The following is a 21,255-nucleotide window of genomic DNA, read 5'->3' on the forward strand; positions in this document are numbered from 1 at the left end:
TGTACTTCCCACCTCTGGTGTCAAGTGTGTTTGGATTGACAGCAGAAGTACTGATGGATTCATAGAATAAGTCTTGTTGCTGCTCATCGGTTAAGCAGTGTGTTTTCCTTTCACAGCACTGAAGCAGGGGCTCAGTGAATTCCTAAACATTCGTCATAGCAGTTACTGTGCATCATTACAGTGATTGGTGTGGACTTCCCATCAGGCTCAGCCCTCTGCGGCTCTTGAGTAATCCATGTGTGTGCGTACTCTCGGCACCTCCCCTTCCTGTTATTGGTCTGTGCTTAAATGCTGGTGTTTCCAAACTTTTTCTCTTGTTTTGAAAGCTCAGAGAACCAGAGAAGACAAAAGAAGGTAAGAAAAACATTTTACACTGATGAACAGCTTAAGAGAATCAGAAATCTTTGTAAAATCATGAATGTAATATGTGGTAACATTTTTCTGAGGAAGTCAGAGATAATAAATCTGTGCTTAAAACCGGTGTCAGCTCTTTTGTCTGGGCCGTACATAAATCATTTGTACAGCTGGCCAAAGGTATTTGTTGTCATTTATATGAACCAGGAATCATCCTGTTATAACATGGATCAAAACCAGTCTTTCACCTTTTTCATGTTGAATTTCTCTAACCAGATAACCACTACAGCATTTCAATCTGTGTCTGTGTTTCCTTCAGCATGGTGTTTCCTACAGGCACGGCTGTCCACAAGCAGCCCACCCAGGTGGTGACAGTCGTCAGGACCGTTGAAAACTCTGGCCAATGGAGCACCGACCTCTGTGATTGCTGCTCTGATATGGAGAGCTGTAAGTAAACCCAGGAAACCCTACAAACAGCAGTGATTTCTGCATGAGCGATCTCCTCAGACTTTGTTTGCAATAAGCTAACCGAGTGTTTGAAGTCAGTAAAAAATCAAGAATGAATGAACTATCTGAGACTACATGATAGCAATGATCATTTAGTAGCATTATGGAGTTTTTCATTATTTTACATTTTTCACCAGAAAACCAAGTTTTCGTAATTGGAGTGGAAATGTCGCAATACGTTGTGAGATGTGATGATTCATGTGCTGAGGTGTCTGCTGAGGTGTCTGTCTGTCTGTAAAATAACTCTGTACCTGTTTCTCCCCAAAGGTTGCTGTGGCCTTTGCTGTTTCCCCTGCATGCAGTGTGATGCAGCCAATAAACATGGATGGTGCTGTGCAATGCCACTCCTGGACGTTTGTGGTGTGGTGTCCTGCTTACTCCGTGGATCCATCAGAGAGCGCCACAACATCGAAGTAAGGCTGGATTAGAGATGGAGGACACTGTTACAAACTACACTTAAAAGATAGATGAGGTCACTAGAGGAAGTGCACTTTTATAACTTCTGCACTGGCTTCATTTTTTGAATTGAAGCGAGTTGAATGTGTGTCTTTGTGATGTGGTTGTAAAATGAACTGACGTAAAATCTAAATGTAAATTTTATGAGATTCATATAAAATGCACACAAATTGTGCTTTGTGCAGATCCTTCTCACTCACCGTCACCTCTTCAATAGCTCCCAGATGTCTCTGTGTCCTCATTATTTGTTTATAAGTAACCACATCATGTAGTGCCATCATAAAAGTGACCTGGATAAAACTTGTGGTATTTTGCAAACCGTAGAGTTTATAATGGAGAAGCTTGAGTTGAGAAAGAGGAAGAGTAAAGTTCTTCAAATCTGAAATCTCTTGCCCTCATCGTGGGAAAAAAAGTTGAGGTTGCTTGTTTTGACAAACTCTCAGATATTTGGTTACCCAGCTCTACACAGGGACACAGCTGCCAGATGAGGGGATGACAACACCCCACTAAACTTTTATGTCTGAGGGGTAACAACAGTAACTCCTGCTGCTTCATCCTCTGTCTATCTGCTTCTTCTTCTCCATCCTGCAGGGCTCGTTCACTGATGACTGCTGTAAAGTGTGCTTTTGTTACCCGTGTGTTTGGGGCCAGATGCATCGTGAGCTGAAGATCAGGGAAAACAAGTAGCCCGCCACCTCGACTGTGATCAGCACGCAAGTCGTCTGTGGATACGATGCAAACATTTTGGCTGTGTGATGAGAGGCTATGACTTTTTCAGGCAAATAAAATCCTTTAATTTTATACATCATCTGTGAGATTAATTGTCCTCTTCTGCAAAACAGAGTTTAACCATTTTTCAGATATAAACTAGTCATATTCACTAATTGTGAACTTTGATAGGATAGTGAGAAAGACATTAGCTTTTCTGAGTTGGTCAGACATCTGGGCTATATTCTCAGCAGCATATTAAACATATCAGGTCCCCATAAGGAGAATCATGTGCTAACGGCTGTCTAAATGACTCGGGTAAAGTTTGTAGCATGCATGCTTGTTGTTTTTGTCTGCTTCCACTTGTCTTTGCACTAGGATGATGTCGGCGTAAATGTGCAGTCATATTCTTTGTGTTCCCACTAGTGCTGTCAGCGTTAATCTCGTTAAAATGACGTTAACGCCGCAACACGGCAAATCTCCGTTTGCGAGCTACCGCGGATCGCCCCGTGCGTGGGGCTGGACGGCGTCAACACGTTAACAAGCTAACTGCGCTAACGCACTAGTTCCTACCAATTGAGCATTGCTTGGCACATCCGACATACTGTTTTACTTTTGTCCATGACGCACTTACCTTCAGGGTCATGCTTCACATGAAAACCAAGATAGTTCCAAAGGCCAGATCTGAATGAGGATGGGGGAGGTTCAATTTCGGGTAGCGTTGAGGCAGTTGCCATGTTGCAACGAGCTTAGCTTCTGTCTTGCTAGCCTGTGCTGCGCTCAGTGGATCTGCACTCGACAGTGCAGCCTATAGTCGAACGCAGATTCACTGAGTGCACAAGACAGACAGCATCGTCAGAAGAAAAGTTGATAAAATAAATAAAAAATTTTGTATTGTTTGATACATATGCGTACCGAACCAAAAGCACTGTATCGAACGGTTCAATATCGATACGAGTATTGTTGCACTATGTAGGGGTGCAACAATACTCGTACTTGGACGTACACAACAATAAAGCCTTGACTGTCTTTATAAGGGTAAACACTCTCATTTTTTGCCTTCTTCTTTTTGTCTGGTGAGTTGTTCAGACAAAATCAACCAACAAATGGTCAGAATTATAGATAATTGATAAAACAGGAATTAAATACCCCCCCCCCCCCCCCAAAAAAACCAAACAAACAAAAAAAACAAAAACACAAAACTAAATAAAAATGTTTGAAGTTTAGTCTTCCTACTGTTCTATGCATTTGTAATAGTTGTGTCCAAGAGGTAAGTAAGAAAAGTTTAAGAAGTTCTTGGGAATATTGTCTCCAGATTTTTACAGACCCAAAATGGGACCTAAAATTCCCAAACTGTAAAATAATGCTTAACCTTTCACATGAGGCATACTGAGTGTCAGCTAAGCAATGGAAACTGAGGCTACAATTTGATATTCTGGTGTGACGAGTCTCGATTTCTGCAAAAACATTCAGATGTTAGGGTCAGTGTTTGCTGTAAACATGAAAATATAGAAAATATCAACAGTTCAGGCTGGTGATGGCGCGATGATGCTGGTGATATTTTTTAGGCACACTTTGGGTCCCGTAATACTGACTAGCATGCTAGTATTTAGGACTAGCATCATTTAAACACCAGAGCCTAACTGACCATTGTTATGAGCATTGTTATCACCTCCACTGACTAAGTGACTAAGTGATGATAGAAATATAACACAGAGTTCAACAACAAGTATAGCTGTATGTGAATTTGCTGAAGCTAATCTTTTTAGGAGCAAAGATATATTTCATTCGATGTAACAAATATACATATTTTGTTTGATGTAGTGAATAAGCAGAAAAGTTTCAAATTAAAATGTGTTGATTCTGAATACTGAAGTGTCATCTGAGTTGCTGAGTTAGGCAACCGGATGTGTGAGCCATAGGGCATCTGCTCAAGAGAAGGACAGAGAGATGGTAAAATCACGGAAAAATATATATAGTTGTGGTCGGACGTTTGTATCCACTCATCATTGGTCATTGGTCAAGGCCAAAATCACTCATTGGTGATTTTGGTCTTTTAATTATTTCATCCACTGTTCTTTTGCCAGCATAGAATAATTGCACAGCACACATCTTTGATGACTTTGAAAACTAAAAGTTGTGTGCATAAATTTTAATTTATAGTTTGCAGATTTCTTGCTTCCTCATTTTCATGTTGCCGATGTGCATGTTACACAGATGTTACAACAGACAGTTTCTCATCATATTGTGTATTAGAAACATTCAGGTTACTATAGACAAGTTTATTGAGCTTTTACCCTCTTTGATAATTATTTGTTACACTTTTGTGGTATTTTGTTGTTATGAATTCTGAACAAGTTAGTACATTTCAAACAGGCATTTGGGATCAAACATTTTTTAGAGATTCAGAACAGTTCCCTTTTTGAGGATTGGTTTCTCTTTTTTTGTTTTTCTCAGCGTCTTAAGATCCGCTTTTCCAAAACTCAAACTCAAAAGAAACATAAAAAATAAAACAGAATACAATTTTAGATTTTTTGTAGAGCAAGTCCAAGTGGAACTGATAAGGAGGATCGATAGGCAGGCAGACTAACAATTCCAAGGAAATGATCTACTGGTGCGCAATTCCCATCCCTAGACAGGACTATTTATACACATCCAGTACGACTGATCACCTGTTGCAAAAATGGTAGAGTTTATTCTTACATGGTTACACCGTGCAACAGATTGCAACTACCTGAGATTTCGTTAGTTTTATTGAGTTTTGGTCTCACCTTCTAATTCATTGTGATACCCGTGCAACCCATGCAGGACATACACTAGTTATGTACTTTACTGTCTGGGCCAAAAACATAAAAAACCAGCTTTGACAGCACGACACTGCCTGTGAAATCAACTAAAGACCCAAGCTAGCTCGTTAGCAGCTAAAAATGGCATCTTGTTAATTTAATTAAACTGACAACAACTGTCTTGTTTCTTCAGACTTTAATCATCTTCAATAAATATCCTTACAAATGTGACACTGTTTAAGGGGAACTAACAGCAATATTTATAACAGCAAGATTTATTCCCAGGAAGCATTTTTACGGCAAAGAAATAATCAACCAAACACAAATTTCCTCATTTTCATGTAAATATCCAGCAGCTCCATTTAAAAAAGCAGACATCCCTCCAGCCATAACAGTAAATAAGTGAAATAAATTGTGGTAAAAATACAGATAAAAATACATTTGAGCTAAGTCATCTTGTTTCCTTTCCCAGAAGAATTTGACTCCTGAAATGTCAAGAGAAAAACCTGAGGTAGTGACCAGTTTATAAAATACTACATCATCTCTTGGACATTTACATTTTTTGGTTGATGGTGTAGTATTCAGTCCATAAGAATGCATTAATATGCAGGGTTGGTTCTTCTCCAATCTACATGTTACTATTATTATGATTATTATTATTAGCAGTCGTATTACACGTTGAAGTATCATCGGTGCACTTACTAAGCCTCAGGTTGCCCTAGGTGTGTCCATCAGAGTATGTGTCATGGTCCTGCGACCATGACTCAGTGACTTTATGTTTATGTACTTTTTGTTATTACTTTCATTATTATTCATGGCTGTTTTGGGATGGTTTGTGTTTGGGATTTTAGACACTGGGTTCTGGGTTTGTGCTCCCTCTGTTGGTCCCTGGTGTTAGTGTTCCCCTGTCTCGTCAGGTTAATCAGGTCCAGCTGTTTCCCCCATCTGTGTGTGATTTCCCAGTGTCTCTTTGTGTATTTATAGCATGTGATTTCCTCTGCTCCTCGTCGCGTCGTCTGTGTTCCTACCTGGTGTAATCCTCTGCGTGTTCTCCCTGCTGTTCTCCCTTCATGTTCAGGTTTGCCCCTCCTCTGTGTAGTTTATCCCAGTTTAGTTTCGTCCTTAGTTCTGTTTGCCATCTCCACTTTGTGTTTGTTATTAACAATAAATCACCCTCACATCTGAATAAGTGCTGCATTTTGGGTCCTCCTTCCACTTTCCACACGGCCGCTGCCCCGGACCGTGACAGTATGAGTGTGAATGTGGGACAAGGTGCAATGGAACAGTAAAAAGCAGTGTTTGGATGTGTTTATGTAGTAAAGAAACACTAAGTACTCAGAGTAGAAAAGCAATATATAGGTACCAGTCCATTTGGCTTTCAAATGTCAGTGTAAGTACTCTTAGACCTGCTGGTGACCAAATGTTTGGCTAAAGTACAGACTTTCTGCACTTAAGTACAAATAATACTGTTAAAAAATACTCCAGTAAAACTTGAACAACTGATTCAACTTCTTTACTCAAGTAAAAGTAAAAAAGTACAAGCTCTGAAATGTACTCAGAGTAAGAAAGTAAAAAGTATCCCTTTGGAGGAAGTTTCCATTTTGTGTGCAGAGCTAAGTGAACCTTGTGCTTTATTGCAACCGCCCCCCAAAAAACACACACAAAAAAACACAGTCCCACTTTTAACCCAGACTTTGGCACAGTCATCTCTTGTTATGCAACATCCTCGGGTCATTTATAAAAAAGCCTGTCATATGTTTCTGTTTAGGCTCAAATTAGTTCGATGTTTGGAGGCTCACAGTGACAGAACTGCGTTAAAGCAAAAGTAACTTTTTTACAAAATGTAAGGTGTAGAAAGTACAGATATATGTAGTAAAAAGTAATCACTAAAAAAACACTACTCAAGTACAGTACAGATACCTGGAGTACAGTAATAAAGTATTTGTACTTCCCACCTCTGGTGTCAAGTGTGTTTGGATTGACAGCAGAAGTACTGATGGATTCATAGAATAAGTCTTGTTGCTGCTCATCGGTTAAGCAGTGTGTTTTCCTTTCCCAGCACTGAAGCAGGGGCTCAGTGAATTCCTAAACATTCGTCATAGCAGTTACTGTGCATCATTACAGTGATTGGTGTGGACTTCCCATCAGGCTCAGCCCTCTGCGGCTCTTGAGTAATCCATGTGTGTGCGTACTCTCGGCACCTCCCCTTCCTGTTATTGGTCTGTGCTTAAATGCTGGTGTTTCCAAACTTTTTCTCTTGTTTTGAAAGCTCAGAGAACCAGAGAAGACAAAAGAAGGTAAGAAAAACATTTTACACTGATGAACAGCTTAAGAGAATCAGAAATCTTTGTAAAATCATGAATGTAATACGTGGTAACATTTTTCTGAGGAAGTCAGAGATAATAAATCTGTGCTTAAAACCGGTGTCAGCTCTTTTGTCTGGGCCGTACATAAATCATTTGTACAGCTGGCCAAAGGTATTTGTTGTCATTTATATGAACCAGGAATCATCCTGTTATAACATGGATCAAAACCAGTCTTTCACCTTTTTCATGTTGAATTTCTCTAACCAGATAACCACTACAGCATTTCAATCTGTGTCTGTGTTTCCTTCAGCATGGTGTTTCCTACAGGCACGGCTGTCCACAAGCAGCCCACCCAGGTGGTGACAGTCGTCAGGACCGTTGAAAACTCTGGCCAATGGAGCACCGACCTCTGTGATTGCTGCTCTGATATGGAGAGCTGTAAGTAAACCCAGGAAACCCTACAAACAGCAGTGATTTCTGCATGAGCGATCTCCTCAGACTTTGTTTGCAATAAGCTAACCGAGTGTTTGAAGTCAGTAAAAAATCAAGAATGAATGAACTATCTGAGACTACATGATAGCAATGATCATTTAGCAGCATTATGGAGTTTTTCATTATTTTACATTTTTCACCAGAAAACCAAGTTTTCGTAATTGGAGTGGAAATGTCGCAATACGTTGTGAGATGTGATGATTCATGTGCTGAGGTGTCTGCTGAGGTGTCTGTCTGTCTGTAAAATAACTCTGTACCTGTTTCTCCCCAAAGGTTGCTGTGGCCTTTGCTGTTTCCCCTGCATGCAGTGTGATGCAGCCAATAAACATGGATGGTGCTGTGCAATGCCACTCCTGGACGTTTGTGGTGTGGTGTCCTGCTTACTCCGTGGATCCATCAGAGAGCGCCACAACATCGAAGTAAGGCTGGATTAGAGATGGAGGACACTGTTACAAACTACACTTAAAAGATAGATGAGGTCACTAGAGGAAGTGCACTTTTATAACTTCTGCACTGGCTTCACTTTTAAGCCCTGGAGGTTTCTGCGAGTTGAATGTGTGTCTTTGTGATGTGGTTCTAAAATTAACTGACGTAAAATCTAAATTTTATGAGATTCATATAAAATGCACACAAATTGTGCTTTGTGCAGATCCTTCTCACTCACCGTCACCTCTTCAATACCTCCCAGATGTCTCTGTGTCCTCATTATTTGTTTATAAGTAACCACATCATGTAGTGCCACCATAAAAGTGACCTGGATAAAACTTGTGGTATTTTGCAATCCGTAGAGTTTATAATGGAGAAGCTTGAGTTGAGAAAGAGGAAGAGTAAAGTTCTTCAAATCTGAAATCTCTTGCCCTCATCGTGGGGGAAAAAGTTGAGGTCTCTTGTTTTGACAAACTCTCAGATATTTGGTTACCCAGCTCTACACAGGGACACAGCTGCCGGATGAGGGGATGACAACACCCCACTAAACTTTTATGTCTGAGGGGTAACAACAGTAACTCCTGCTGCTTCATCCTCTGTCTATCTGCTTCTTCTTCTCCATCCTGCAGGGCTCGTTCACTGATGACTGCTGTAAAGTGTGCTTTTGTTACCCGTGTGTTTGGGGCCAGATGCATCGTGAGGTGAAGATCAGGGAAAACAAGTAGCCCGCCACCTCGACTGTGATCAGCACGCAAGTTGTCTGTGGATACGATGCAAACATTTTGGCTGTGTGATGAGAGGCTATGACTTTTTCAGGCAAATAAAATCCTTTAATTTTATACATCATGTGTGAGATTAATTGTCCTCTTCTGCAAAACAGAGTTTAACCATTGTTCAGATATAAACTAGTCATATTCACTAATTGTGAACTTAGATAGGATAGTGAGAAAGACATTGTGAGATCACACTGTCCACTCACATAACTTTTCACAGTATTATAATATATGCAAATGAAATAATTGTGTATGATGGTGGAACCTGGCAGGGTGACGCTGATCCTTAACAACAAGGAAACAGACCACAGACACATAGACGTCTGAATGTCAGTAAGTGCATCTCTCACCAACATGAACATTGATCATAATGAAAAAGACCAGCATGGTACAGCCTGAAGAAAGCCAGACACCATGTGGCGCTTTTACAAATGACAGCTGCAGATGTGTGCAAAGAACTCTACGTGTGGGGAACAATAATGTGACTCAAAGCATCTGTTATGTGTATCTGCTGTCCAAGTAGGTTAAACAACATTAGCCAACATCAGAGTTAATAAGCTCATTTTAGCTCTGTGAGGCACTGGTCTGCTGCCATGTCGTTTCTAGACAAAAAGCTGACGTACTTTATTGTCATAGTTGATAAAGTTTCTTCATCAAGCTTTAACATTTACAGAACAGCTCAAGATCCAGATGAGAGCAAGTCAAATGGACATGTTATGGCCCGTCTAGGCGCGGCCAGACCACAACATAAAGGGTGATCCATCCCCGTCCAACCCCAAGCAGCACGTCACACACTTAATATTTTGTGACAGTGATTTATTTACAACAAGGTGCAGTTAAACAAAGGAAGGGAGCATCATAACTTCAGGGTGAACCCAAGGCCAAAACAACAAACAAAAGTAACCTATCTCAGGAATAAACGCAACTTAGGGGAGACCGGGGATAGTTCTAACGTGGGTCAGTTGTAACACTTCCAATTTCTCCAATCAGGGCTAAGTTTCAAATGATGTGACTCATCCTGTGCATGCCCAATTCAGTTCTGCTATCACATGTGAAAAATCAGCACATTTCGTCAAACACAGACAATTTAACACGAAAAAAAGTAATTTGTATGCCAAAAAGTAAGTTTTTCTACTTTATTTCAATGTTTAATAGCATTATCTGCTTTGCAGTTAAACTCATCAAACTTAAATTATGTTATTTGTATGTCTATGGGGATATATTCTGTGTAGGTCTTTAGTGCTAATGCTTTAGCCGTTGGCTGTAATGTTAGCTAGTTCATGGCTATAGGAGTCTGGGTCAGTTGTAACAGCAACAGTCTGGGTTAGTTGTAACAATAATGCAGATGTTGCAACTTACCACACTATTACTTTAACTTATATTAAACAAGTTGGGGCGACGACATCAGCAGAGAGAGGTTCACTGGTCGCATTTGTATGCGGTTAATGCCATTGGCAACACAATTACTTCACTGTTTGTGTTCCCCACACATACATTATGCAGACCACTGTGTCAGAGATGGACCAGTAGGAAGTACTGGTAGTGGAACTAAATCAGGATGGGTGCAAGAAACAGATTTCCTCATCTTTCTGAAGCACTCTGAAAACCACACCAAGGTAAACCAGGATAAAAAGTAATGGAATTGCGATGTTGGTGAACAACTACATTTTTTCAGCTTCATTGTTATGTTTAAAATTGGTGCAAGAGTTGTAGGTTATAATGCCCACTGAGCCAATGAGGCCAAACTCAAGGAAGACCAACCAAAATTAATGAAATATTCAGTTGCAGAAAATTCCATAATTTGTCTTTTTTGGGGGGTTGGAATATGTTCAAAAGCTAGATTTCTGCATTCTGTCACACACACACACACACACCCACACACACACACACACACACACACACACACAATGTTACAACTAACCCAGACTATGGGGTTAATTGTAACATTTCACTCTTTGTGTTTGAGGCCACACCATGCAATGGGTAATTGTGCTGCAGAGAAAATAGCTGCACTATTTAATAGCCGAGACATGTAAATACTTTGCATTACATTTTGAAACCACTACCTTAAAAGAGCTCCAATTTACAGACAGAAATGTCAAATGGACTTCCCATCAGGCTCAGCCCTCCGCGGCTCTTGAGTAATCCATGTGTGTGTGCGTATCTCGCCACCTCCCCTTCCTGTTATTGGTCTGTGCTTAAATGCTGGTGCTTCCAAACTTTTTCTCTTGTTTTGAAAGCTCAGAGAACCAGAGAAGACAAAAGAAGGTAAGAAAAACATTTTACACTGATGAACAGCTTAAGAGAATCAGAAATCTTTGTAAAATCATGAATGTAATATGTGGTAACATGTTTCTGAGGAAGTCAGAGATAATAAATCTGTGCATAAAACCGGTGTCAGCTCTTTTGTCTGGGCCATACATAAATCATTTGTACAGCTGGCCAAAGGTATTTGTTGTCATTTATATGAACCAGGAATCATCCTGTTATAACATGTATCAAAACCAGTCTTTCACCTTTTTCATGTTGAATTTCTCTAACCAGATAACCACTACAGCATTTCAATCTGTGTCTGTGTTTCCTTCAGCATGGTGATTCCTACAGGCACGGCTGTCCACAAGCAGCCCACCCAGGTGGTGACAGTCGTCAGGACCGTTGAAAACTCTGGCCAATGGAGCACCGACCTCTGTGATTGCTGCTCTGATATGGAGAGCTGTAAGTAAACCCAGGAAACCCTACAAACAGCAGTGATTTCTGCATGAACGATCTCCTCAGACTTTGTTTGCAATAAGCTAACCGAGTGTTTGAAGTCAGTAAAAAATCAAGAATGAATGAACTATCTGAGACTACATGATAGCAATGATCATTTAGTAGCATTATGGAGTTTTTCATTATTTTACATTTTTCACCAGAAAACCAAGTTTTCGTAATTGGAGTGGAAATGTCGCAATACGTTGTGAGATGTGATGATTCATGTGCTGAGGTGTCTGCTGAGGTGTCTGTCTGTCTGTAAAATAACTCTGTACCTGTTTCTCCCCAAAGGTTGCTGTGTCCTTTGCTGTTTTCCCTGCATGCAGTGTGATGCAGCCAATAAAGATGGATGGTGCTGTGCAGTGCCACTCCTGGACGTTTGTGGTGTGGTGTCCTGCTTACTCCATCAGTCCATCAGAGAGCGCCACAACATTGAAGTAAGGCTGGATTAGAGATGGAGGACACTGTTACAAACTACACTTAAAAGATAGATGCGGTCACTAGAGGAAGTGCACTTTTATAACTTCTGCACTGGCTTCATTTTTAAGCCCTGGAGGTTTCTGCTAGGAGAATAGAGTTGAATGTGTGTCTTTGTGATGTGGTTGTAAAATGAACTGACGTAAAATCTAAATGTAAATTTTATGAGATTCATATAAAATGCACACAAATTGTGCTTTGTGCAGATCCTTCTCACTCACCGTCACCTCTTCAATAGCTCCCAGATGTCTCTGTGTCCTCATTATTTGTTTATAAGTAACCACATCATGTAGTGCCATCATAAACGTGACCTGGATAAAACTTGTGGTATTTTGCAATCCGTGGAAGTTATAAAGGAGTAGCTTGAGTTGAGAAAGAGGAAGAGTAAAGTTCTTCAAATCTGAAATCTCTTGCCCTCACTGTGTGCCAAGAGATTTACAGGGAGTGCAGAATTATTAGGCAAATGAGTATTTTGTCCACATCATCCTCTTCATGCATGTTGTCTTACTCCAAGCTGTATAGGCTCGAAAGCCTACTACCAATTAAGCATATTAGGTGATGTGCATCTCTGTAATGAGAAGGGGTGTGGTCTAATGACATCAACACCCTATATCAGGTGTGCATAATTATTAGGCAACGTCCTTTCCTTTGGCAAAATGGGTCAAAAGAAGGACTTGACAGGCTCAGAAAAGTCACAAATAGTGAGATATCTTGCAGAGGGATGCAGCAGTCTCAAAATTGCAAAGCTTCTGAAGCGTGATCATCGAACAATCAAGCGTTTCATTCAAAATAGTCAACAGGGTCGCAGGAAGCGTGTGGAAAAACCAAGGCGCAAAATAACTGCCCATGAACTGAGAAAAGTCAAGCGTGCAGCTGCCAAGATGCCACTTGCCACCAGTTTGGCCATATTTCAGAGCTGCAACATCACTGGAGTGCCCAAAAGCACAAGGTGTGCAATACTCAGAGACATGGCCAAGGTAAGAAAGGCTGAAAGACGACCACCACTGAACAAGACACACAAGCTGAAACGTCAAGACTGGGCCAAGAAATATCTCGAGACTGGTTTTTCTAAGGTTTTATGGACTGATGGAATGAGAGTGAGTCTTGATGGGCCAGATGGATGGGCCCGTGGCTGGATTGGTAAAGGGCAGAGAGCTCCAGTCCGACTCAGACGCCAGCAAGGTGGAGGTGGAGTACTGGTTTGGGCTGGTATCATCAAAGATGAGCTTGTGAGGCCTTTTCGGGTTGAGGATGGAGTCAAGCTCAACTCCCAGTCCTACTGCCAGTTTCTGGAAGACACCTTCTTCAAGCAGTGGTACAGGAAGAAGTCTGCATCCTTCAAGAAAAACATGATTTTCATGCAGGACAATGCTCCATCACACGCGTCCAAGTACTCCACAGCATGGCTGGCAAGAAAGGGTATAAAAGAAGAAAAACTAATGACATGGCCTCCTTGTTCACCTGATCTGAACCCCATTGAGAACCTGTGGTCCATCGCCTCTGTCAGTGCGCCCCAGGGTGGCTGTGGCTACATTGTAGCTTGCCATCACCAGTGTGTGAATGTGTGTGTGAATGGGTGGATGACAGGTTGTGTAAAGCGCTTTGGGGTCCTTAGGGACTAGAAAAGCGCTATACAAATACAGGCCATTTACCATTACCAGGCCATCATCAAATGTGAGATTTAGAAGGAGGGAAAACAGTACACCTCTCTGAACAGTGTCTGGGAGGCTGTGGTTGCTGCTGCACGCAATGTTGATGGTGAACAGATCAAAACACTGACAGAATCCATGGATGGCAGGCTTTTGAGTGTCCTTGCAAAGACAGGTGGCTATATTGGTCGCTGATTTGTTTTTGTTTTGTTTTTGAATGTCAGAAATGTATATTTGTGAATGTGGAGATGTTATATTGGTTTCACTGGTAAAAATAAATAATTGAAATGGGTATATATTTGTTTTTTGTTAAGTTGCCTAATAATTATGCACAGTAATAGTCACCTGCACACACAGATATCCCCCTAAAATAGCTAAAACTAAAAACAAACTAAAAACTACTTCCAAAAACATTCAGCTTTGATATTAATGAGTTTTTTGGGTTCATTGAGAACATGGTTGTTGTTCAATAATAAAATTATCCCTCAAAAATACAACTTGCCTAATAATTCTGCACTCCCTGTATTCTAAATGACACTTCTTCAGCTGAGAGTCTAAGAGGAGAAAACACACAAACAGACGCTGCAGTTTTAACTTGCAAGGGCATTTCGCAGAGCGCCCACATCAGAGTGGGGGCCCTGTGAAATGCGCCCTCTGTTCTTGCAATTGTCTTTATTTATACACAAGAAAAATGAATACATTTGTTCAGTGACGTGAGCATGTGCGTATGTGATTGTGTGTGTGTGTGTGTGTGCGTGAGGTCAGAACTGCTTGTTTGACTTCTTACTGTCGCTGTGGGAAGATTCAGATACAAATATCAGAACATGTTTCATAAAGAACAATCAGTTCTAAGCAGCGAAAAGGTCATCATGCAGTATTCTATCACATGTAAACTTATATCATTAAAAGCTCATACTGACTACTAAGTACAATTTTCCCTTAATATTCCCTCCTGTTGTCAGTATAACCTTTAAGTGAGATATCAGTATGTAACATCTTGTTGTACATTGTCTGGTATGTAAGTGCAGCAGGCGTTGTTGAAGAGGACGCAAAGTCCCCCTTTCTCTGCTAGTATCATGTCCAAAGCTACTCGATGTTGCATCACTGCGATCTGTAATGCATTGATTTCCTGATTCTGCTGATCGTTGATCTTGCACGAAGCATTCAAGAAGAGTCCAAAGCGGTAGTCCAGAGTCTCGATCCTCAGCATGTTTTTTTCCGGTTCCCACCCAGGGGAACAATGTGTGGAGTACTTTCTGTCCGGTAGTCCACAGTTTGAATTCCTCGGTTACGTTGCTTCCCCATATTGGGTCATGTGGTTGAAGTTTGGGGAACGTAGATCTTCTATTCCGGCGTGCTGTAGAAGTGGTGTTTACTGCGGTCATCCTGAAAGTGTGGTCTGACAGGAATATAGGAGCACATGTTCCTGTCCAGCCTGGGGACAGTATGAAATATGGCCGTTGTCCACATAGCCAGGCCATTCCTTGCACCCAGTACATGCTGTTAGAAGGTCCACTCATATTCACAGGAGCGCCCTCTCCGTGGCCTGCAGTTTGGACACAGTTTGTCGTGTTTCCAACGGGTGTGTTACCTTTCTCTTGTTGATAACACATGGAGTGGTTCCTCCCTGGGAGTTGGTCCAGAAACACTGGGAAGTGGATGGATGTATTCCGGTTTGTCACGTTGAAATCGATCCAGAAGAGTTGATCACATGTTCCATTACTAAGTCCAACAGCGTGCGGGATTGTGTCATTGGTGATGATTCGGCTGTGTTGGAATCCAATGCCAGCGAAGCTGGCTGCACACTTTGCTTGAGTGTTGTTCATATATTCACCATATAGTGTGGGGTGTGTTGATGTGCTGGGCATATGAGAACAGACATAACAGTCTGTATTTGCCGATTCCGCCTTGGTTCTGTCTTAGATATAACGGTACCAGGCATTGTTCATCCAAGGGTGTATGTGGTCTTGCGTCATGTCTCTTAGGTGGGAGTTGTCGTGCGTCCTGTCTGCCTCGTGGTTCAGCTGTTGTTGGCGTCAGCTGGGGTCCTGTAAGGGTGAGCGTCGTAGTCAAGGTAACCAAGAGGGTCCACCTTCCCATGGTTGCACACAGGTCCGTCACACCTCACACTTGGTTGCCCTAGAGTTGATCAGAGGCTGGAGGTTGAAGTGCGAGCTTACCCTACGGGGGCCCAATCAGCACTCCCCCCTCACGACTGAAGCAACCAAGTGTGGGCTAATGTGCTGTCTTGGGGGTGCCGGGGTTTCCTGGGACCTCAACCTTTTTGCAGTGGCTCTGATGTATCCAGGAGGGTCTCTCCGCAATTTTGCAGGCAGTTGGAGTGGTCAAAAGCACTTGGTATGGACCCTCCCACTGCGGCGAGCTCCAGTTTTTCCTTTGGAGTACTCGGACAAGGATCCAATCACCTGGCTTCAATCTGCGAGAAATAGGTGAAAAAGAGTCTTGCGGCAGTTTATTGTTCAAAACGACTTCTCTGTTTGTCAACAATTGAGTCATCCAATCTGCCAGAGTGGTTTCACAGATTGATTTATCTATTGGCTCGCTAATAACTGGCAATGGAAAAGGTCGCCCATGTATAATTTCAAATGGGGACAGTTTGTTATTTCCTTGTGTCATTCTCATCCACATTTTGACTAGGCCTACACATTCTGGCCAAGGTCTGCTAGTTTCTTCCATTGTTTTTCTGAGCCTTTGTTTTATAGTGCCATTTGTTCTCTCCACTAATCCTGCACTCTGTGGATGGTAGGTACAACGGTGTTTTAAACTGAAACCTAGTGCTTCAGATACTTTGCTGATCACGTCATTTACAAAATGGGTTCCATTATCTGATCTCATCAGAGTAGGAATTCCATATGTTGGAATGAAATGGTTGCATGGACACTTTGCAACTGAGATTGCGTCTGCTTTTTTAACTGGGTAGATTTCTGGCCATTTTGAGAAAACATCTATGATTACTAGAGCGTATTTTGAGCCCTCATTCAATTCAATGAAGTCCATGTGAATTGTATGAAATGGGTGAGGTGGTGTAGGAAAATGTCCTCTTTTTGGCCTTAAGTTACCTTGGGTATTGTGTTTTTGGCAGGTCATACATGTCCTCACATATTCTTTTGCTGAAGTTTCAAAATTTATAGTGTAAAGTTGTCGGGATTCCTCAGATTATCCTTCCTGATGAGCCATGGCTCAAAACTATGGCTCACTAGAGCGGCTGTTTTGTGTAACAATTTGGGAAGAATGGGTTTTCCTGTTATCTTCATTATGTCATCAGTGTCTAGTACTGCTCCGTGTATTAGCCATTGTTTTTGTTCTTTTGGTGGTGCTGCTTTTTGTTCATCCTGCAGTACAGACAGTGGAATAGTGTGAATTTCATGAGTTGTTAGTAAGACTGTGGTTGCTATAGCTGCTGCTTTTGCAGTTTTGTCAGCAAAATTGTTTCCCTTTGTAATTTCAGAGTCATCCTTCTGATGTGCTGCACATTTGCAAATTGCTAAATGTCACATCACATGAGGAGTTTCCTTCCATGTAAACAGATGTGTGCCATGATAAAACCTTCCTCCACACACTAGAAATAAGAAACTAATTTCAACCCTTGTTACATCTTATTCGCTTATTTTATAATCCATTCATTTTTCCAAATCTAGTATCAATTAACTAGTTTGCATATCAGCTTATAATGCGCTAAGTTGACAGGTCAACAGAAATGCATGTTCAAAATATTATCACAAAAAAGAATTTCCTTCATACAAAAAAAAGTTGAGGTTGCTTGTTTTGACAAACTCTCAGATATTTGGTTACCCAGCTCTACACAGGGACACAGCTGCCAGATGAGGGGATGACAACACCCCACTAAACTTTTATGTCTGAGGGGTAACAACAGTAACTCCTGCTGCTTCATCCTCTGTCTATCTGCTTCTTCTTCTCCATCCTGCAGGGCTCGTTCACTGATGACTGCTGTAAAGTGTGCTTTTGTTACCCGTGTGTTTGGGGCCAGATGCATCGTGAGCTGAAGATCAGGGAAAACAAGTAGCCCGCCACCTCTACTGTGATCAGCACGCAAGTTGTCTGTGGATACGATGCAAACATTTTGGCTGTGTGATGAGAGGCTATGACTTTTTCAGGCAAATAAAATCGTTTAATTTTTTACATCATGTGTGAGATTAATTGTCCTCTTCTGCAAAACAGAGTTTAACCATTTTTCAGATATAAACTAGTCATATTCACTAATTGTGAACTTTGATAGGATAGTGAGAAAGACATTGGCTTTTCTGAGTTGGCCAGACATCTGAGCTATATTCTCAGCGGCATATTAAACATATCAGGTCCCCATAAGGAGAATCATGTGCTAACGGCTGTCTAAATGACTCGGGTAAAGTTTGTATCATGCGTGCTTGTTGTTTTTGTCTGATTCCACTTGTCTTTGCACTAGAATGATGTCGGCGTAAATGTCCAGTCATATTCATTTTGTTCCCACTAGTGCTGTCAGCGTTAATCTCGTTGAAATGACCTTAACGCCACAACACGGCAAATCTCCGTTGGTAGCTTGCCCTGCGCTCAGTGAATCTGCGTTCGACTACTCCGCCTAGGCTGCACTGTCGAGCGCAGATCCACTCAACACAGACAGCATCGTCAGAAGGAAAGTTGATAAAATAAATTAAAAATTTTGTATTGTTCGATACATATGCGTACCGAACCGAAAGCACTGTATCAAACGGTTCAATATCGATACGAGTATCGTTGCACCCCTAATATATATATATATATAAATGTGTGTATATATATATATATATATATATATATATATATATATATATAAACACCCAGCACGCCCCTGCGGGCAGTTTATCCTTCAAGCTTGGGTCCTCTACCAGAGGCCTGGGAGCTTGAGGGTCCTGCGCAGTATCTTAGCTGTTCCCAGGACTGCGCTCTTCTGGACAGAGATCTCCGATGTTGTTCCCGGGATCTGCTGGAGCCACTCGCCTAGCTTGGGAGTCACCTAGTGCTCCGATTACCACGGAGACCACCGTTACCTTCACCCTCCACATTGTTGAAAACACGCAGTTCTTTGAATCTTTGGGCTGAAGGAAGGACAATACTCGGTGTATATATGCTCAATCAACAATCATTTATTTCGGTACAAATCACAATAAGAGCATTACAACGTCCGGACGGGAGAGATGCCTGCAGAGGTTCGACAGCATGTCTCAAAATGGTGGCAACTTTCACAGACTTTTATAGCTAATCCTGACCCCCCTCTTTGTCATAAAAGCTGCATCTTCACATGTTTTTCTAATTCTTAGTGAGCCTGGCTCCTGACCTTGCCTCCCTGTCTTTCTGTGTGAAACTGGAAGGGGGGTGAAGAATGTGGTTTTATCTCTTCTGCTCAGACACCTAGTCTCCCTGTTATGGCCTTCTTCACATGATTCAGCAGTAAAACATTCTCAAGAAAACAGTGTCAGACATTCACAGCTGATCAAGGATACAGAGTAATGCACATTTTGTCTAATGAACTACAAATGATTATGTTTCTTTTATTCAAGAGTATAATAGAGACTAAACTAGATACGTAGCACACCATTAGAACTAAAGGATAATATATGGCCTGCAGCTGTTAAGCTAATTTACTACCTTGACTACTGGTCATAAAATGGCATATGTTTAGCTACTTGTCATTAACAACAACATCCTCTCGAGCTCTTCTCTGAGCCCTCGGTATTTCTCCAGCTTCTCGTGTTCCTTCTTCCTGATATTGCTGTCATTCGGAACCGCTACATCGATCACTACGGCCGCCTTCTTCTGTTTGTCTACCACCACTATGTCCGGTTGGTTAGCCACCACCATTTTGTCCGTCTGTATCTGGAAGTCCCACAGGATCTTAGCTCGGTCATTCTCCACCACCCTTGGGGGCATCTCCCATTTTGACCTCGGGACTTCTAGGTTATACTCGGCACAGATGTTCCTGTACACTATGCCGGCCACTTGGTTATGGCGTTCCATGTATGCCTTGCCTGCTAGCATCTTGCACCCTGCTGTTATGTGCTGGATTGTCTCTGGGGCATCTTTACACAGCCTGCACCTGGGGTCTTGCCTGGTGTGATAGACCCCAGCCTCTATGGATCTTGTGCTCAGAGCTTGTTCTTGTGCTGCCATGATTAGTGCCTCTGTGCTGTCTTTCAGTCCAGCTTTGTCCAGCCACTGGTAGGATTTCTGGATATCAGCCACCTCCTCTATCTGCCGGTGGTACATACCGTGCAGGGGCCTGTCCTTCCATGATGGTTCCTCGTCTCCCTCCTCTTTCTTGGGTTTCTGCTGCCTGAGGTATTCACTGAGCACTCGGTCAGTTGGGGCCATCTTCCTAATGTATTCTTGGATGTTCGTTGTCTCATCCTGGACTGTGGTGCTGACACTCACCAGTCCCCGGCCCCCTTCCTTCCGCTTAGCGTACAGCCTCAGGGTGCTGGATTTGGGGTGAAACCCTCCATGCATGGTAAGGAGCTTTCTTGTCTTTATGTCAGTGGCTTCTATCTCCTCCTTTGGCCAGCCTATTACCCCAGCAGGGTACCTGATCACGGGCAGGGCGTACGTGTTGATGGCCCGGATCTTGTTCTTACCATTCAGCTGACTCCTCAGGACTTGCCTGACCCTCTGCAGGTACTTGGTGGTTGCAGCTTTTCTAGCGGCCTCTTCATGGTTCCCATTCGCCTGTGGGATCCCCAAGTACTTGTAACTGTCCTCTATGTCTGCAATGTTGCCTTCTGGTAGTTCAATCCCCTCAGTTCTGACTACCTTCCCTCTCTTTGTTACCATCCGACTACACTTCTCCAGTCCGAACGACATTCCAATGTCATTGCTGTATAGCCTGGTAGTGTGGATCAGTGAATCGATGTCTCGTTCACTCTTGGCATACAGCTTGATGTCATCCATGTACAGGAGGTGGCTGACAACTGCTCCGGTCTGTAGTCGGTATCCAGTCTTGTTAATGATCTCACTGAGGGGGTTCAGGCCTATGCAGAACAGCAGTGGGGACAGAGCATCTCCTTGGTAGATCCTGCACTTGATGGTGACTTGTGCTATGGGCTTGGAGTTGGCCTCTAGTGTTGTACGCCACATCCCCATTGAGTTCCTGATGAAGGCTCTTAGGGTCCCATTGATCTTGTACAGTTCTAGGCATTCCAGTATCCAGCTGTGGGGCATTGAGTCATAGGCCTTCTTGTAATCAATCCAGGCAGTGCACAGGTTGGTCAGTCTGGTCTTGCAGTCTCGGCTGATTGTTCTGTCTACCAGTAGCTGGTGTTTTGCGCCTCTGGTATTCTTGCCAATTCCTTTCTGTGTCCCGCTCATGTATTGACCCATGTGCCTGTTCATCTTAGCCGATATGATGCCTGACAGGAGCTTCCATGTAGTACTGAGGCAGGTTATTGGTCGGTAGTTGGAGGGGACCGGTCCCTTCTTGGGGTCCAGGACCGTCCGGCCTTCAGTTAGCCATTCCGGGTGTCTCTCGTTAACTAGCAGCTGGTTCATTTGTGCTGCCAGACGCTCGTGGAGTGCAGTCAGC

At 42.4% G+C, this 21,255-nt stretch overlaps 3 protein-coding genes across 3 annotated transcripts; all 3 read left to right on the plus strand.

The window, feature by feature from the left end:
* Positions 1–214: 214 nt before the first annotated feature.
* Positions 215–2,118, plus strand: LOC146580218 (cornifelin homolog B-like). Its single transcript, XM_085266874.1, has 4 exons — positions 215–354; positions 674–801; positions 1,129–1,274; positions 1,909–2,118. The coding sequence occupies exons 1-4, from the start codon at positions 236–238 to the stop codon at positions 2,002–2,004; spliced, it is 489 nt and encodes a 162-aa protein (XP_085123000.1). The 5' UTR covers positions 215–235; the 3' UTR covers positions 2,005–2,118.
* A 4,322-nt stretch (positions 2,119–6,440) lies between these two features.
* Positions 6,441–8,874, plus strand: LOC146580219 (cornifelin homolog B-like). The gene is made up of 4 exons (XM_085266875.1): positions 6,441–7,108; positions 7,428–7,555; positions 7,883–8,028; positions 8,665–8,874. Exons 1-4 carry the CDS (start codon positions 6,990–6,992, stop codon positions 8,758–8,760), a joined length of 489 nt encoding a protein of 162 aa, XP_085123001.1. The 5' UTR covers positions 6,441–6,989; the 3' UTR covers positions 8,761–8,874.
* Positions 8,875–10,888: 2,014 nt separating this feature from the next.
* On the plus strand, positions 10,889–17,846 carry LOC146580220 (cornifelin-like). Its single transcript, XM_085266872.1, has 4 exons — positions 10,889–11,076; positions 11,396–11,523; positions 11,851–11,996; positions 17,635–17,846. Exons 1-4 carry the CDS (start codon positions 10,904–10,906, stop codon positions 17,728–17,730), a joined length of 543 nt encoding a protein of 180 aa, XP_085122998.1. The 5' UTR covers positions 10,889–10,903; the 3' UTR covers positions 17,731–17,846.
* The last annotated feature ends 3,409 nt before the right edge of the window (positions 17,847–21,255 follow it).

Source organism: Mchenga conophoros, linkage group LG3 (assembly GCF_057382185.1).
Source record: "Mchenga conophoros isolate Kocher_MC1m ecotype Shallow Benthic linkage group LG3, M_conophoros_male_GT1.1, whole genome shotgun sequence".
Taxonomy (NCBI): Eukaryota; Metazoa; Chordata; class Actinopteri; order Cichliformes; family Cichlidae; genus Mchenga; species Mchenga conophoros.

Coding starts and splice junctions, on each gene's coding strand:
- LOC146580220 (XM_085266872.1), top strand. CDS start 10,904: ATGTCAAATGGACTTCCCATCAGGCTCAGCCCTCCGCGGCTCTTGAGT. Junction 11,077..11,395: donor ACCAGAGAAGACAAAAGAAG/GTAAGAAAAACA, acceptor TGTTTCCTTCAG/CATGGTGATTCCTACAGGCA. Junction 11,524..11,850: donor CTGCTCTGATATGGAGAGCT/GTAAGTAAACCC, acceptor TTCTCCCCAAAG/GTTGCTGTGTCCTTTGCTGT.
- LOC146580218 (XM_085266874.1), top strand. CDS start 236: ATGTGTGTGCGTACTCTCGGCACCTCCCCTTCCTGTTATTGGTCTGTG. Junction 355..673: donor ACCAGAGAAGACAAAAGAAG/GTAAGAAAAACA, acceptor TGTTTCCTTCAG/CATGGTGTTTCCTACAGGCA. Junction 1,275..1,908: donor GAGAGCGCCACAACATCGAA/GTAAGGCTGGAT, acceptor TCCATCCTGCAG/GGCTCGTTCACTGATGACTG.
- LOC146580219 (XM_085266875.1), top strand. CDS start 6,990: ATGTGTGTGCGTACTCTCGGCACCTCCCCTTCCTGTTATTGGTCTGTG. Junction 7,109..7,427: donor ACCAGAGAAGACAAAAGAAG/GTAAGAAAAACA, acceptor TGTTTCCTTCAG/CATGGTGTTTCCTACAGGCA. Junction 8,029..8,664: donor GAGAGCGCCACAACATCGAA/GTAAGGCTGGAT, acceptor TCCATCCTGCAG/GGCTCGTTCACTGATGACTG.